This window comes from Cyprinodon variegatus, unplaced genomic scaffold (genome assembly GCF_000732505.1).
Source record: "Cyprinodon variegatus isolate N-32 unplaced genomic scaffold, C_variegatus-1.0 Scaffold1059, whole genome shotgun sequence".
In the NCBI taxonomy this organism is placed as follows: Eukaryota; Metazoa; Chordata; class Actinopteri; order Cyprinodontiformes; family Cyprinodontidae; genus Cyprinodon; species Cyprinodon variegatus.
In genome coordinates, this window is record NW_015151512.1 from 212,919 (window position 1) to 229,323 (window position 16,405).

Here is a 16,405-nt window from a genome sequence, read left to right on the forward strand (position 1 = left end):
AAGTTTGTGGAAGTTGTAATGAACACTGATCAAACATAAAACTGTTTCCTCACACATTAATAAACTTTTTTTTTTTAAAGATGTAACAAAACAGGAACCTATTATGTTACGGAATAAAGAAAAGATGAATAAAATATGTAATTTCCAATATACAGAGATTTTAAATATCATTAACAGACAGGGTATGCTACTCTGACATACCCTCAGACTATTTACCACTTCGCTTTAATGAATTGGACACCAACAGTGATATAGCTTTGTGTTTTCTGTGTAATCCAGTAATTAGTGAAGAGAGACTTTGTGCTGCTAGCAGCTCCTTTAAACTGGTGTTACTGGTTCTGGTTGCTCTCAGAGGAACGTTAAAACTCATCTCCATGAAGGCATTCATTTACCAAAGCCAACCTCATCTACCGTGTTTATTGCCTGGTTGTCTTTTTCTATCATCTTATCTTTCTTTACCTTCAAATTACAGCAGAAAAGTTACGCTGCTTCTCTATGCTGCACGGCTAAATGGGGGCTATTTAGGTGAAAACCTAAGGAGTTTATCCAGTGTTCACATATACAAACAGAACCATATAAAGTGTATTCTGCATCCTCGTCACCATTAAACAGTTTGAGAGTGTTGGCCTAGTGTTTAGAGCACTACGCTTGTGCTCTGAGAAGGTTGCAAGTACCCAAGTTTGATCCCCACAGCCTCCACTCTGGGTTCGTGAGGAAAACCCTTAACCTCACACTGCTCCCCAGGCGCCACACAATGGCAGCCCACTGCTCCCCAAATCGACGGGTTAAATGAAGAGGAGGAATTTCCCCATTGTGGGACAATAAAAGGATTTACATGAAATAATCCTGGACCAGATCTGCTCGGGGCCATGCTCCTTCTTATGATGTCATCATATGGCAATGCCACTCAGACAAACTGTATTGCTCCCCTTTCTTAAGAATTAAATCTATTCCGGAGTCTCAAGATATTATTACCTGTATTTGCTATTATTTACCGTTTCATCTGCGATCTAAATTAGCCGAAAGTAGAAAACAATCATTCTCAGTCTTGCCATTTAATAAAGTGACACAAAAAGTCTCCCGTACTTCTTATTCTTTTTATTAAGATTTCAGAGCAGTGGAGGACAAATGGAACATCTCAAAAATGACTTTCATCGAGATTTTAGACGAAGAAAACAGCAGTTATTCTACTTGTAATAAAGTTAAAAGTAGTGTAGCTTAATATGGCTAACTGACTGTGCTAAAATAGGCTAACCTGTTAGCTACAGAGCACAGCTAGCCACAGAGCCACCCATCTCTCCCCCCTTTTTATCGTGGCCTTACAGTTACTTTTTTCACCATGAACATATTTTTTTCAGCTGTGTAATCAATCAGGTAAAACTTCATTAGTCATTAGACAGGCTATCGCCACAGATGCTTCCGACTCGGAACACGGACGCATTTTTATTATCGTTGTCTGAGCAACCACAGTGTTTTACGTCATGTGGCCAAGTTCAGCCAATCGTATAGTCGCTGGCATGTGCAGGGCCTGAGCAGATATGATCTGGTTCCCAAACCGGATCCATTTATGCCTCAGCTCCGTCATTACTTCTTTTGTAAATACCAGTGAGGCTCCGCTGAACAGTGGCGCCCCTTACTGGACAGCCGTAACACTACAATACTACAAATTCATTTTAAGCAGAAGTTATCAGTTATCTTGCTGGCCTTAGTGCCTATCAGTAATACATTTAATCAGCTTGACTTGGGTAGACATTTTGGGTCTCTGTCAAGGTGACAAACTGCTTTGATTCTCAAATGAATAACAATGTTGGCGCAATTAGGACATTGATGGTTCCAGTGTCAATCGGGCTCTGATACAAGGGCCAACATGGAGCTGAATGCTAATGTTAAACAAAAACAGGTATCCAAAAATCCAACTTAAAAATATTAAACAAAACAGAAATCCAAAAATCCAACATAAAATTAAAACACAAACCAGAACCATGGAGACATCAGGGGAAAACCACCACAAGGAGCCAGGGTGAGACGAAGTAAAACGAGGAACCAGCACAGAGGGACTGCACAGGGAGTGTGTTTATGGCTGACTGAACAAAGGCAGGGCTAACGAGCTGATAAGGAGCAGGTGTGAGCAGAGCGGACGAGGAAGCCAAGGGAAAAGAAAACACAAGGGGGCAACAGAGGACAGAAAGAAAAAAACAAAAATAAACTAAGAAACATAAATGAATCCAGAACACACCAAAAAAGCTAGAAAACAAGGAAAAACCTGGATGAACTTGAAACTGAAAACTTAGATAAATCCAACAGAACCAAGATCGTTACAACCTGATGTTTATGGTACAGAAAGTCAACACCTGGATGTAAATATTGTATTTTTAAATAATGTTTGGTACCACAACAATGTTCCTTAGTCACAGTGGTTCCAAAATTTGGAGACTGGGACCTCTGTATACTTCGTCTCACTAACAATTGGACGCTGCAGTTACTTGACCTCATCAAAACCAACAATGGTATTTAGACTAGATCGTTTCTGGTCTAACAGCGTACTCCTAGTGCTTTATACTAGAGCCACATTTACTCAGTTGCACACAAACACATAAACCTTCAAACAAAATTAAACCCAGAATATTTGGATAGGGAGACATCTACTCCTATCACTCTAGATTTCTATCATGTTCAATTTTGACTGCCTTTAAAAATTTCCTGCCTCTTGTTCCCAACCTGTTGCTACCTGCAATGATGAAACCATGTTTGTTTTATTCCCTTTAAAGAAAAGCAGATTGAGGAAAGCTGTTTTAAGAAAGCCACAATAAGTATTGTTTGCATATTGAAAAAAAAAAGGCAGAGAGAAAGCACAGGCAGCAGATGATCGAAAAAAATGTTTTTTCTTTTATTGACATAACCTTAAACATACAATCTGAGCTGCAATTAAATGATTTGGAATGGGCTCAAAGCCTGTGTTGGAATGGCCGAACCAAACTGAGAGCAATAACTGGTAAGACTGTTATCACACACTTTCCACCCAAACAAGACATTTAATAAAATATTTAAAAATAAAATAAAAATAATAACCATTTAATTTCATCTTCAAATCTGCAATGCTTGTAGAGAAATGCATAAAAACACAAAGGCTAGTCCTGCTGTATGGTTTGTATTAGTCTTTTTTCTGCTTCACAAAGGTAGGCAGCAGCTTGACAAAGCCATGATGCCGATTATTTTACATCCAAACAGCCGTGTAGCTTTCATTTCTGTAAGCAGATCAGGAGCAACAGACAATGCTAAGATTGTTATAGACACTAAGGTATAACTGTGCCGGGATTCATCAGCGGACATGAACGGCTGATACTGCAACTCCCTCTCCAGACACTTTTTCTTATTGATCAGCTACAGATCAATCGGTGCATCTCCGATTCCTGTCTGGGTGGCATGCTCAGCCCTGTTTGTTTACCTTGTTGACTCTGTGTCCAGGTTGTTGACACATCTTAGACGGGTGACCTAATCGGGTTAGACAGTGTCTGTTTTCAGAGGAGGCAGAGGAAAAATGGAAAAAGGGGGATGTTAGATATTTGAGACCAAGGGAGCTTTGATCGCTGCCTAGAAAATCTGCTAAGCAGCACGGCGACATCAATGTGACCATATTTGATTTACATTTATAAAAGCTGAACAGCTTACACTCTTTCTTTTGTATTGTATTTACATCAAAGCAATGTGTATATATATATATTTTTTAATCTATTGATGCAACTGATTATGCTGCTGTGAGAGGGATAAAATACAACTAAATATAATCAACCAATGGCAAAAAAAAATGCTCTGCATGATGCATACAGAGCAAAAAGTTGAAATTTTAGTAATTCAGTTTTTCTTAAAATAAATGCATTTTTTCTTGTTTAAAGCAAGTAAGTGAGACACTGCCAATAGAATAAGACAATTTATATTTAAAAAGAGAAAAACAATAATGCATAATATCTAATGCTCTTTTTGAAGAGTAAAATACTCATTCCGTGGGCAAATCACCTTTATTAAGCTACTCAATTTAAAGGTTAATACAATTTTCTTTTAGAAGAAACATATACTTATTTTTAGGAACATTTTGCAAAATTTGTAAAATTTCAGGTAAAGTTGAAGATGATGATGCCTTTGTGTTCATGTTGGCTGTTCTGTTTCTGAACTATAGAAGAGAGACAGAAAGAGTTTTCTTTTTAAACGTCCCACATCTTTCACACACTCTATTAATAAACGTAATTTAATAAATATTTTTAGATGGTAAAAGCAGAGAAATATGTTTCCTTTATCCTGCTTTGCTTAGAGTAGCCGGCTTGATCGGAGTGCTTAGGTTAGTAAGCTAAACACTCTGCAGATTTAAGTAGACTTAAATCTCATTCCCAAATCAAAGTTTAGACTTCAGCCCTGATTAGAAAACAATAAAAGTAGACAGCAGCAACTACTGTTTGATCATGCTTACCTCATTTGTCTCTACCTATGGGAATAATGAATACCAACATTTATTTCTAAATGCCACTGAAGCAAGCCCATTTACCTCCCGTGCCTCTTAAAAACATTTCTATGAAGTATTTTATTACACTGAAACAATAATGCAACTGATTTATGCATTTACTTAATCATATTTAGTTACTTTAAAGGGGTGATAGAATGATGCTATTGGGTAGTTGGTGCTGGTCCTTAAGGTCTCTGAATAAGGTGTGTAACATTGGTTGGGCTGAAAATGGCATATTAGCTGTTCTATGAACCCTAATGCAAACCTGGTTAAAAGCCCTAGAATGAAATGACATGTTATCTTCCTTTTATGGTTTGATCATGAATATTTAGATGAGCTGTGCTCTGATTGGTTGGTTTACAACGAGCAAAGCTGCTGATGAAAGTCGCATCATAGCAACAAGCACTCACTCACTGAAACATCAAACTGTTGATATGATAGGGTGACCAGACGTCTCCTTTTTCCCGGACATGTCCTACTTTTCCTACCTGAAAAAATGTCCGGGGGAATTTCAAAATTTTGGTCGACTGCAGTGCAGCAGAACCGAGCCGTCAGGTCCGGGGCTGGTCCGAAACCCCGGCGGAGCGGGGCAGGGAGACGGCGTCAGCCGGCTACCTCTATTGTTGTTCTTGGGCCAGTGAACCAGTGGGCTGGTCTGTATTTAAATTTCGGGGCGTGACAAAAGTACAGGCCAGAACCAAATAAGGCAACAGCCCAGAGTTTCATTTGGATTCATCCATTTTATGGTGAAAATTTAGAATTGTGAGATTTGCAGAGAAAGGAGGTTTCGATGGGGTTTGAACTTCTCTGTACGTCCATTCCACCCACTGAACTATCGTTATTCATCTATGACAATGAAAACTCGGTTTCGGTTATCGGTATCGGCGAGTACCAACAAATAGGGCACCGATACCATTTCTAGAGCCAAAAGTTTATTCAACTATTGTCACCTATTCCAGGTAGGCAATAAAAAATTCTACAGGATTCACTTTGTATTCAAATTTTTCCTGCTTCACAAAGGAAGGCAGCAGCTTGACATGAAGCCATGATGGCGATTATTTTACATCCAAGTAGTATGCAGTTCTTAATATATACACACACACATCAATTTCAAACAGATGGTATCGGTATCAACGAATAATGCACAGCCAGGTATCGTTACCAGGGACAAAAAATACAACACTACTATAACCCAGTACTGTTCCCCAGGCGCCACACAATGGCAGCCCACCGCTTCCCAACGGGATGGGTTAAATGCAGCGGTAAATTTCTCCAATGTGAGATCATTAAAGTTCAAATATTATTATTGTTATTATAGTGTTGCTATTAATTAGAATATACAACTTGGAACCTGATTTTTAACAACGTGTTTCCCTGATACTAACAAAAACACAGTGAAAAGTCCTTTGTGTTGTTCTTTTTTTTTTTTTTTTTTTTTTTTTTTTTGAGCATCAGTGGTACAATCTATAATTTCCATACAAGAGGCATGATACTCATATTTATATTTTAACCCCCCCATCCCGACAACCGTTTGGACACCAATCTAGCAGGAGTAGATAGTTAAAAGTAATACAAAAATAGACAATAGCTAAAAAAATAAAAAATAAAAAAATGTGTTGTTCTTTTTAATCAATATAAAGGTTTAGCTAATCATGAACTGTGTTTTAAAGAATCTGCAGGCATTGAAAATGTTTCAGCTGAGGTTTGATGACCACTTTGGAAAGATGCTATCAAGATGCCGATGTGTTTTGTTACCCAGCTACATGCTGTTTAGACCAACTTCTTTTTTGACACAGAACAATACAGGTGGTAACTTTTCCAGTGCTAATTGAGCCAATCAAAGTCATGCTAACAGAAACCTGTGATAAAAATAAATTTAGCAGAGAAATACCATGCAATGAAAAAAATGTAAATCTACTGTATATTAAAAATTTCTTCTTAAAATAGGTGCATTTTTTCTTAAGGTTGAGGAGGCAAGTGAAACACTTTTCCTATGGAACAAGAAAATGTACATTTAAAATGAGAAAAAAACAACTGCATTGTATTATTTCAAGTGCATGTTTTCTAATTATCTTGTTTTAAGAGTAGAAATCCTCATTTCATTGGCAGATAATCTTATTTTTCTACTCATATTAAGAGTAAATACACTTAATTTAAGACATTTTTACTTATTTCTAGGTCGTTTTTGCTGTGTGGTTGTTTAATCTCACAATATCTCCTTCCACTCCTACTGATACCCAGTCTGAGCAGAGATGAATTTTAAAACAGCTTTGTTCCTTCAAAAGGTGAAGCAATATTTTTCGTCCACGTATAAGAACATATTTTAACATTCAATCTTAATTGACAATGAAATCCTCATATAGAAAGCTGCTACTCCTCCTGGTTTTGTATTTACTGCGGTAATACGCAGACCTTTAGCAGTTTTGTTTTTTACTTCATTTGAACATTGACAAAGAAAGAAAAAGTGCAGCTGGCACCTCACCACCTGTTGCACTGCGCAGGTTACATCACCTGGCAACAAATCATTCACAGGGATTTGTGAGTCTTTACAGGAACCAGCAGATTATAATAAATCAAAGATTAACTTCTAACAAGAGTTATGATTTCTGCAAAGTTGTACGGAAAGACAAAACCTCAAACAAATGAGATGTGCTCTAAAAGCTTAGCACCTCAAACACTTAAAGCGTTCCCACAGATGTTGCAGTAAACAACGACGCCTTCGCTGTGGTCAGTTCAGGCTCTGAGCCAATGCTTGGCCCCTGTGGCAATCAGGGTCACCTCAGGGTACTTAGTACACTCAATGGCTGCCTTGTTGGCAAGTATGGTCAACAAGGATTTGACCTTATTCTGAAAAGAGTTCTCCAGCTATTCCATAAAGCTGCTGAGGCTCTTAATCACTCTGCAAACGGAGCGAGGAGATCAACGAACACTACTGTGGCTTTGCTCTTAATACTGGACAAGGGAGGATCCAGTTCTGGCTGCCTGATACATGAGAGGCTGCAGATTTTCCTGCATTAATTACCCAATCTATCGGATTTCCGCATTTTCTGAATCAGATTAGCCTAACTTTTTCCAAAGTTTTTGCCGTTTTTGAGGCTCTGAACTTCACATAATTAAAGAAATCAAGATTTTTGTTCCATCGTTTTTTGTAGTTGCATGTTGTAATATTATTTTTCTACTTCTCGAGTGTGCAGACTGCATGAATGTCAGCTTTCATGCCGAGTGGCCCAGAGGCGGAGGGGAGGGAGAGCAGGAGGTTGCTTCTGTTCGTCACGGTTAATGACCATCTGACTTTGGCCTTGAAGTCTTTCACTGTAGAGAAGGAGGAAGCGAGAGGCAGCAGAAGGGAAGCCCATTCAGTATAAGGGGGAGCCGTGAAGTGCGGGGAGGGGGCAACCACAAGAGAGGACGGACGGATGGATGGAAGAAAAGGGCGAGGGAGGGAGGGAAGTTTTAGTGTGTGTGTGTTCACTTGCTGGGGAGTTTTTTAGAAACAGGGAGGGTGAGAGTGAGGGATGTGTGCCGCAGGGTTAGTGAAGGATGATAATTCACCGTTAAGCCTCCTAGAAAGACCAGCTGGCCCCTCTGGAGTCAGATGTCAGCCTCCACAGCCAGGACTCGATCTGCGTGCGTGTGCTTGTGTGCGCTGGCGCTCATGCATGTATATACACTGATGTATGCGTGCGTGCTGTCATCAGTCAGAGCCCTTGAATGCTAGAAGGAAAACACCTGCATGGGGAGCTGTAGATTTTATCAGTCTAAGCTCCCTATCTCTGTGACAGTGGGACTGGTCAGAAAACACACACACTCACGCACACAAGCATGCAAATGCACAAGCACCATCTGCTTGCTAGTTAGGGCTATTGTTGTGAGCCATTTGGGTAGTGTGTAGAGGTTTGGCTTTGTGCAGATCTTGACCATCAGTTGGCCAGCTGGCCTGACTTTGCTTTTCCACTCGGTTGCAACAGAAAACAGGCCAAGAGAGAACCCAAACCAAACCAAGCGGCTCCAAAACAAGCTTGTTAGCACTTTCAGCATCAGTAAATCTACCTAATTTTATAAACAAACTGTCAATTCATTTTTCAATCGGTCTGGCTGTGGAGCACCCTAACAGATTTTCATATGTTGATAACATGCCACTCTTTCTAGCTTAAAGTACCCCCCTTTCCTGCCTCCTTTTTCCTCACTAATCTATACTAGCCAGGTCATGCTGAGTTTGCTGTGCTTCCTTGTGAAAGGGCTGAATTATTCAGCATTGTAAGTATGTGTGGATCTGCATGTGTGCGTGCACACATGTGCGCACACGTTAGCACAAGTACAGCTGGCCTGCTGGTTCCTTTTAATCAGAGGACGGCCAGTCTGCATGAATGCCTGCATTGTTGGGTCATGTGTATTCAGGACCATTGCGTGTGTGATTTGTGTGTGAGTGTGTGAGTGTGTGTGTGTAGAACTCAACAGGAGTATCAGTGATTATAGTGTCTCAATGTGAAAGTGCACGTCACAGGATCAGTGGGTCAACAGCTCTTAATCAGCCACTAAGTTGTTTGTGTGGGTCATATGATTTCAGCTGCTGATTGTTTTTGAGAATATGCAACAAATCGTGTGTGTTTGTAAAGGTTAAAAGTGTTCCAGTTTTATGTTTTCTGTCTCCTTTTGTCTCCAGGGCGAAACGAGCTGATAGCCAGATACATCAAACTCCGAACAGGCAAGACGCGGACAAGAAAACAGGTAACCACGGGAGTGTGTGTTCAATCAAATCATCATGACAGGATGACGTAGAGCAGGTACACTCTGTCATAATGAAGCCAAACCAATGAAAAGAAAAGCTGATGAATCAATGACAGAGGAAACATGACAGCAAATTTAAACCTGTAATTTATATTCCTCAGTTTTTAAGCCCTATATAAAACTATATATATATGTGTGTGTATATATATATATATATATATATATATATATATATATACATATCGACTTACTACCCATAATTATAGCAACTGATCTAATATATTACTAACTGATGTAAAATTGAAGAAAAAATTAAAAGGTTTGCAAATTTTGGCGTCTCGAAGAGTAAGATAAGGAAAAACGTGTAAAATACAGAAACTACAAAAATGTTGGTAGAAGGAACATTCTTTAAGTAATAAAATGTAAAAAAAAAAAAAATCAATAATTACAGTAAGAGTAGGTAAAACTTTGAAATGACACGGGAGACCCAGCAGATGGAAAATAACTTTCAGCCACAACCACAAAGCAGACTTTAATTGGAAGCCAACTAAACTTAGTCTTTCCTGAAGACGTTTCGACAAAGGTTCCTGGATAGGTGTCGTAATGTCTTCAGATAAACTGCGAAAATACAGTTTAGGGCTGCAATTAACGATTATTTTGCAAATCGATCTGTTATTTAATTTTTTCAATCAATCGATTGATTATCCGATAGCCAAAGGTTCCTTGAAAAATATTTTTTACCAGATTAAACCAAGTGAAACTAAAACTTTTCCACTGGAGGAATTCTGGATTGAGCATATTGACTGACAAAAAGTTTTATTTTAAATGCAAAATGTTTATTTGATATTTTTTACAATTTTGCTATATTTACTGTTCTAAGTGGGTCCCTCTGTCAGCTAAAGGCACATTTTAAAGTCTCTATACTCCAGTCTAATCGATTACTAAATTACAAAGATGGGAAGTAACGAAGTACAAATACTTCGTTACTGTACTCAAGTAGATTTTTCTGATATTTTTACTTTACTTTACTACTTATTATTATTTTTCACGTCATCAATACCAAATTCAATCTAATTGGATGGGAATCTACGTTGCATTTGACGCACCACTACAAGATGAATCNTTACTTTTACTTGAGTAAAGAAGTTTAATCAGTACTTCCACTTTTACCAGAGTATTTTTTAACACAAGTATCTGTACTTTTACTCAAATACGGAAAGTGAGTACTTTTGCCATCTCTGCTAAATTACAGTAGCTGATGATTTTTTCAATTATCGATTAATCACGATTAATCTGATTTAATTTTTTCAGCCCTAATCCGGTCGTCTTCCAGTTAGTCGGTTTTGTGGTCACCATGACCCAGATGACGTAGAAGTTAACCAATAAGCCTCGAGCACCAAAAAGAAGAAAGTTTGTCCCTCAATGGTGCATATTGGATTAAAACAAGATTGTTTTCCTTTGGTGAAGTTACTCAAAATGGATGGAGCTTCCAAAAACCTTACTCAAATAAGAGTAATGATGAGTAATCATATTTTTACTCAAGTAAAAGTAAAAAGCACAATGTTTGTAAAACTACTCCTAAACGTAAATCATTCAAATAGTTACTCAAGTAATTGTGAGTAAATGTAACTAGTTACTTCCCACCTCTACCTTTAACCCACCCATCAGTGATGTTGAGGACAGTCTCTGTTTCTTCAGGCCTCTTTGTTTCTAAAGCTGAACCTGAATCAACACCAAGAGCTACAGTATGCTATTAAACCAGCCGCTCCTCCATCTGGGTAGCAGTTCATATTACTGCTAGGCTAACGTCAACATGTTTTCTCTCTATTTAGATAAGCCTTATTGATAATTCCCTTTACATAACCTATAGGGAAAAAAAGATTAACAAATGTATTTTTTTCCTTGGTGTATTTAAGTTCATTGGGCCAAATTGTGATGGGAGCTTTATCACAGCTGAGTTTAGTCTGGTATTCTCATATGGATAGCTTACAATTCCATAATAATGGAGACATTTATACTGGATTATACTGGGACAGCCTGGGTTTGTAGTACCTAGTTTTGCTCCTACAGATCACAGGTGGTTTCCAGGTTTTATGCAACATGAATCAAAGTAACGTTGCAGGTTGTTCCTACATATTAGTGGCACCGTAAACAGTTTTTGGGGCAGGACCTAATGTTGCAGCAAAACCCAGATCTTGGCCTCTGTTCTCAGGTGTCTTTCTGTCCTCTCAAAAGATGTGCATAGATGGGTCTATTCACTCTTCTCAGGGGAGTGCATTGTATGAAGTGTGTGTCTGTGTGTGTACTTCCAGTAGAGCCACAGTCCTTTCATAACCATGGCAACTCTCTGTTTGGTCTTTCCTCCTCCTTTCCACCCCCCACCCTCCCTTCTCTCCTCTTCTCTCTGCTCCTTCTCTCCTTGCCAGGTATCCAGTCATATCCAAGTCTTGGCCAGAAGGAAATCCAGGGAGTTCCAGTCCAAACTAAAGGTATGGGGAGGCTGATCAGAAGCTGTAGGATTAACGTTTTGTGGTTTGGTGATTCATTTCCTGTTACAAGTTTTGTGAACAGGAAGTGTTGTTTTACAATCCCTGTTTGTTTGGAAGAAAAGCAGCTGGTAAGTAAAGATCAGGCATGATGACTGCCGTGGATGGACAGGCTGAAACCCATATATATAGATATATATCTCTCCTTAATGAACAAGAAGAATCTAAATTCAGTGTTTGTCCCTTGCTGTGACTGGAGGGATGCCTGTCACAGTGACTCCTGTATCCTTGGTGTCTAATTACCCCCTGTTTGGGTTTTCTCCTCCTCCTCCTCTTCCTGCCATTCTTCTCTTTCCTTGCATTCATCCAATTCTTCCTATTCTCTTTCCTCCCTTCTTCTTACTGTCTCCACCTCTCAGTCTATTAATCTTTTACTCTGCTTGTCTTGTCCTTTTTTCTTTCTCCTCGTCGGCTGTAATTAACTTTATTTAAAGCAACAGAGGAGAGCTTGTTTTGCAGAGAAGGCCAACAGGAACTCTGAGTTGATGTTTGCCATTATAACATTAATGACGAAGGGCTTAACAAAGGCCAGAGTAAATGCTTTTTGAGTTGATGTACGCTGGAATCTCAAAAGTCTAGACAACCCTGTTAAAATGTCAGTTGTTTTTTGGAACCTATATAAAAGTATTATAATGGGTCATTTAAAAAACCTTTACCTTTAAAGCCACCTGTTCCTTTTGGAAAAAAAAAACAAAACCTGCTTGATACAAATTTGACTGGCATTTCCAGTTTAGTTCCAGCACAGAGCTAATGTAATTCTGCTGCTTATTTTTGGTTATACAAGGTCAGTATTTATTTACATTTAATGTTGACGGCTCCTAAACGGGCACATTCACTTTTATTTCTCGTAGAAGAAGATAGGTTTAATAATTCCTCTCCCTGCTACGATACTGAAACCGCAGAATAATTTTCAGTGGCCATGCAGGGACCAATGTGCTCTGAGGGATGGTGCGAAACTGACAGGCACCAAAACCAGTTCAGGATTAGTCTAAACTAATCCCAATAAGACATTAAACAAGTCCAACATCTGTATTTTCAAAATAAATCACGAAAGATAGAATAGATTTTATGTAATCCCTACTAATAAATGTACACGTTTGAGCGACTTCTCCATAAAACACAAAAGCTAACTCTGAAAATGGCATAAATTCTCTATTTGTCATCTCTATTACTGGTATTTTGAATTGAATTATTAACAACTTTTTTGTTGTCAGTTCAGGGTTAATATACTGTAAAAAATGTTAAAAAAGTCCACTTGAGAGTATCACTGCTGCCACCCTCTGGTTTAGAGGGGAACTGCTGGTTCTGCAGGTGGTGACTGACGTCCACACGGTAACAGAAAACCCTGACATAAGCCTCCTTTACCATACCCTTTTGAAACCGTGCTGAAAACGGTCTGAACACGGTAACCAAGATAACTGTTGAGTGTAAATGGAACGCAACTGAACTGGACTGAGCCAAACAGAACGGAACCGCGTTAAATCTAGTACCAGTTCAACAGTAGGGCTCGGCACGGTTCAGTTGTGGCTCAGTGCTCTGATAACAAAGAGCATGTGAGCAGACCGCATCATGGCGGGTTTTCCGGCATGTCCATTTTTGTAATTCTTTACCTGTTCACAACAAGAACTTTTTTCTCAGCCATTTAAAACTAAATTGCATCAAAAGAGCGTGGTGCGACCTGGGATGATGCCAAACCGAGGGTCTCATTGAAATTTGGGTGGAGGACGCTATTCAGGCACATAAGTTCCTGAATGTTATGGGCAGCTGAGAGCTGTAGTATCGTAGACCGCTGATAGGTGAGGAAGAGTGCTAACATGATGTGTAAATGGTCATAAGAACCAAGCTCAGCACGACATGATCCAAGCTTGGGCCGGATTGGCATTGATGGGTTTCATAGGGGTAGTGGGGCAATAGGGTGGCCTGGCCACCTGGTAGTATGATGAAATGGCCTAATGTTCCAACCATATTTAAAACTTTGTTGAATCCATGGCGGCAAACGTCAAACTTGACTGTGTGCTGCTGATACACCAATGCGGCACTTTAGTGTAGATGAAGGCAGATGTTCAACCTAGTTAGTGTCTGAGTGTTTCCTGCCATATTGCTGGGGTTGGTGGTCACAGCGGAAACTCCGAGCTCTACCTTTACAGCCATGCAGCGGCCTTCCCATCACCAGAGTGTGCCGCTTAATAACCTGCTGCTGCAGGGAAGGACTCCGGTATGACACCTGCATGAAGCCGGACCCGCTATTTTCACTGAGGTTTATGTGGCAGCTCCTGCAGGCGGAGACGGCGGGACTCTTTTATGACTTTTATGACACAGATCAGACTGTTACATCTCCAACTTTTCCTCCTTCACACCACAGAGAGCTCTCTGCAAGACGCTTCCTTTACAAAGATGGCAGCCCCGATAGTTCTGTCTGTGAAGCTTGTCTATAACCTTTTTTTTATATAGTTTTACAGTAGTTACACTATTGGCGCAGGGATTTCCTGTTTAGGAAATGTTATGTTTTCTATAGAGAAGTAAACAATTGTGGCCGAGCTAAAATCCTTCCGGACTTCGGTAGCGTGTTATATGCTATCGAGGAACCAGTTCAAAAGCATCCATTTGGAGCAAAAACTGAAATTTGTGCATCACCAAAACAAACACAATACTGCTGTTGGACATGGTGGTGGCACTGTCAACCTCTGGGGTTACGTCTCTTCTCAAAATCAAGGAAGATAAAATTATGAACAGTTCCGAGTTTTAACCCAAAACAAAGAAAGAATAGATTCAAAACAACAGATTAATGGCTCCTATGGAGACATTGGAAGGATTGAGATGACAGAGCAGGAGTGTAGGGGTTAACTGGATGGAAAACCGGTGGGGTCTCTAAAATGGAGCAGATCACCTCAAAATAAAAATGATTTCGCAATTTTATCGGATTTTTTTATTTGTTTTATGATTGAATTGTACAGGACATGTGCTCCTTTAAATACACAGAAAAAGGTTTCTAAATGATAACTTTATTCATTTTAATTACATTGCAAAACAAAAGATTTTAACACAGGCTTTTACATTTTGTATTTACTTTATATTAATCATACATGGTTGTTCTAAAACTGGTTGGTTATTCAGAGCTAAAAAATACCAATTTGCTGGATTTTTAACTTTTCCAATTATGCAAAATACAGATTATACATCACACAATCTAGAAGAACATCTATTAGGAAATCACTTGATTTTCAAATGTTTGATAGAGATCAGATCTTTTTTATTATGACCTGATATGTAAAATCCATGCAAAGTGTTTTTGCAGCTCTGCTTTATCATCTCAAATAAAATGGGTAAAAAATAAAATAAAATTGAATTATAAGCTGTATAACTCTGTGCAGGTATATGGAGTTCATTAGAAAAGACTTTTTGAAAAGACAAAAAGGTCACTTATTAGCTGAAGCTCTCCTGTTAAGAAAACGAATGTGATTCATCGACTCATCCTTGGTGTTTAATTCTTTACTTTAGGTAAATTATTGCTTTTAGACCATGAAAATAACCAGCTTTTGACATAAAATAAGTGACAACTGAAAAATTAATTTCTCAAACTATGATATTTTTGTTTGAAGCGTACATATAATATGTTTTTTTTTTTTTTTTAAGACCGACAGCTGGATCTTGGTATTTAACATGAAAATCCACCATGATTCTCATCTCAGTACCTTCAGTAATGTTATTATCTCTCCCAGGAGGGGAGATTTCTCTCTGTGCCAATTAACTTGAGTGAAGTTGCCAATTAGTGATTCTCCCACTATCACAGGGGTTCTAATTCTCTGTCATTCAGCCGTTTTGCCTCCATGCTGCTTTTACCCTGAAGTGAAGTATTTCTAATCCACAATGCGTTGCCTTTTACTCCAACAGCTGTTTCACGGTGCAGCGCTGAGCCAATCGAGCTTCATTGAGCAATTAGTGTTAAGCTGAAACCTTTCAGAAACATTTTAACTTGTTTTTAAAGAATATCTGTGTTTTTCTTTTTGGTTTGTTTCCAGTAATATGCTGTGCAGCCGTCGCACATACATAGTGTGATGCATGTTCACTGTGATGATTGTGTTTGCATGCAGGACCAGAATGCCAAGGAGAAAGCTCTGCAAAGCATCTCATCCATGTCCTCGGCTCAGATCGTTTCAGCCACAGCCATACACAGCAAGCTGCTGCCTGGAATAGTGCGGGCCAGCTTCCCCGGCAACGCGCAGGTAAAAACTAGCGCTTGCACTGAGACTAGTTGCATTTATCCCTAAAAAATAAAACTCATGGATGGGGATGGAGGTAACTGAATATGCAGAATCAGTCCTGCTGTTTTAGAGAAGAACACGAACGTTGCTTTGCATTTGTTTTTTTTCATTATTTCTTTTTTGCATTCTCAGCGTTGTGTATTAATACATGCATTTATTTTCAGCTGTGGCAGGGGATGATTCCTGGAGGGCAGTCCAGCTCCACCACGGAAGAGTGAGTCACATTTAAATGGGGCCTTCTTATCTAACTTAGCTGTTGATCAGTTGCTCCATTACGTTCCTTATTTTCAAGAGCCTTAAATTTTACTTGTTCCAGGTTAGTTAAGACATAATCGTTTTTCTCAATCAATAACTAATAAGGCAAGGCAAGGCAA

The 16,405-nt window shown here is 39.1% G+C and overlaps 1 protein-coding gene across 1 annotated transcript in view; it reads left to right on the top strand.

The window, feature by feature from the left end:
• The window catches only part of LOC107101151 (transcriptional enhancer factor TEF-1-like), an 82,028-nt gene that overhangs the window by 28,607 nt on the left and 37,016 nt on the right, over positions 1-16,405 (top strand). Inside the window, exons 3-6 of the mRNA XM_015399942.1 lie at positions 9,159-9,223; positions 11,650-11,712; positions 15,861-15,992; positions 16,196-16,245. Coding sequence (XP_015255428.1) covers positions 9,159-9,223; positions 11,650-11,712; positions 15,861-15,992; positions 16,196-16,245 — 310 coding nt within the window. The remainder of the gene's footprint in view (positions 1-9,158; positions 9,224-11,649; positions 11,713-15,860; positions 15,993-16,195; positions 16,246-16,405) is intronic.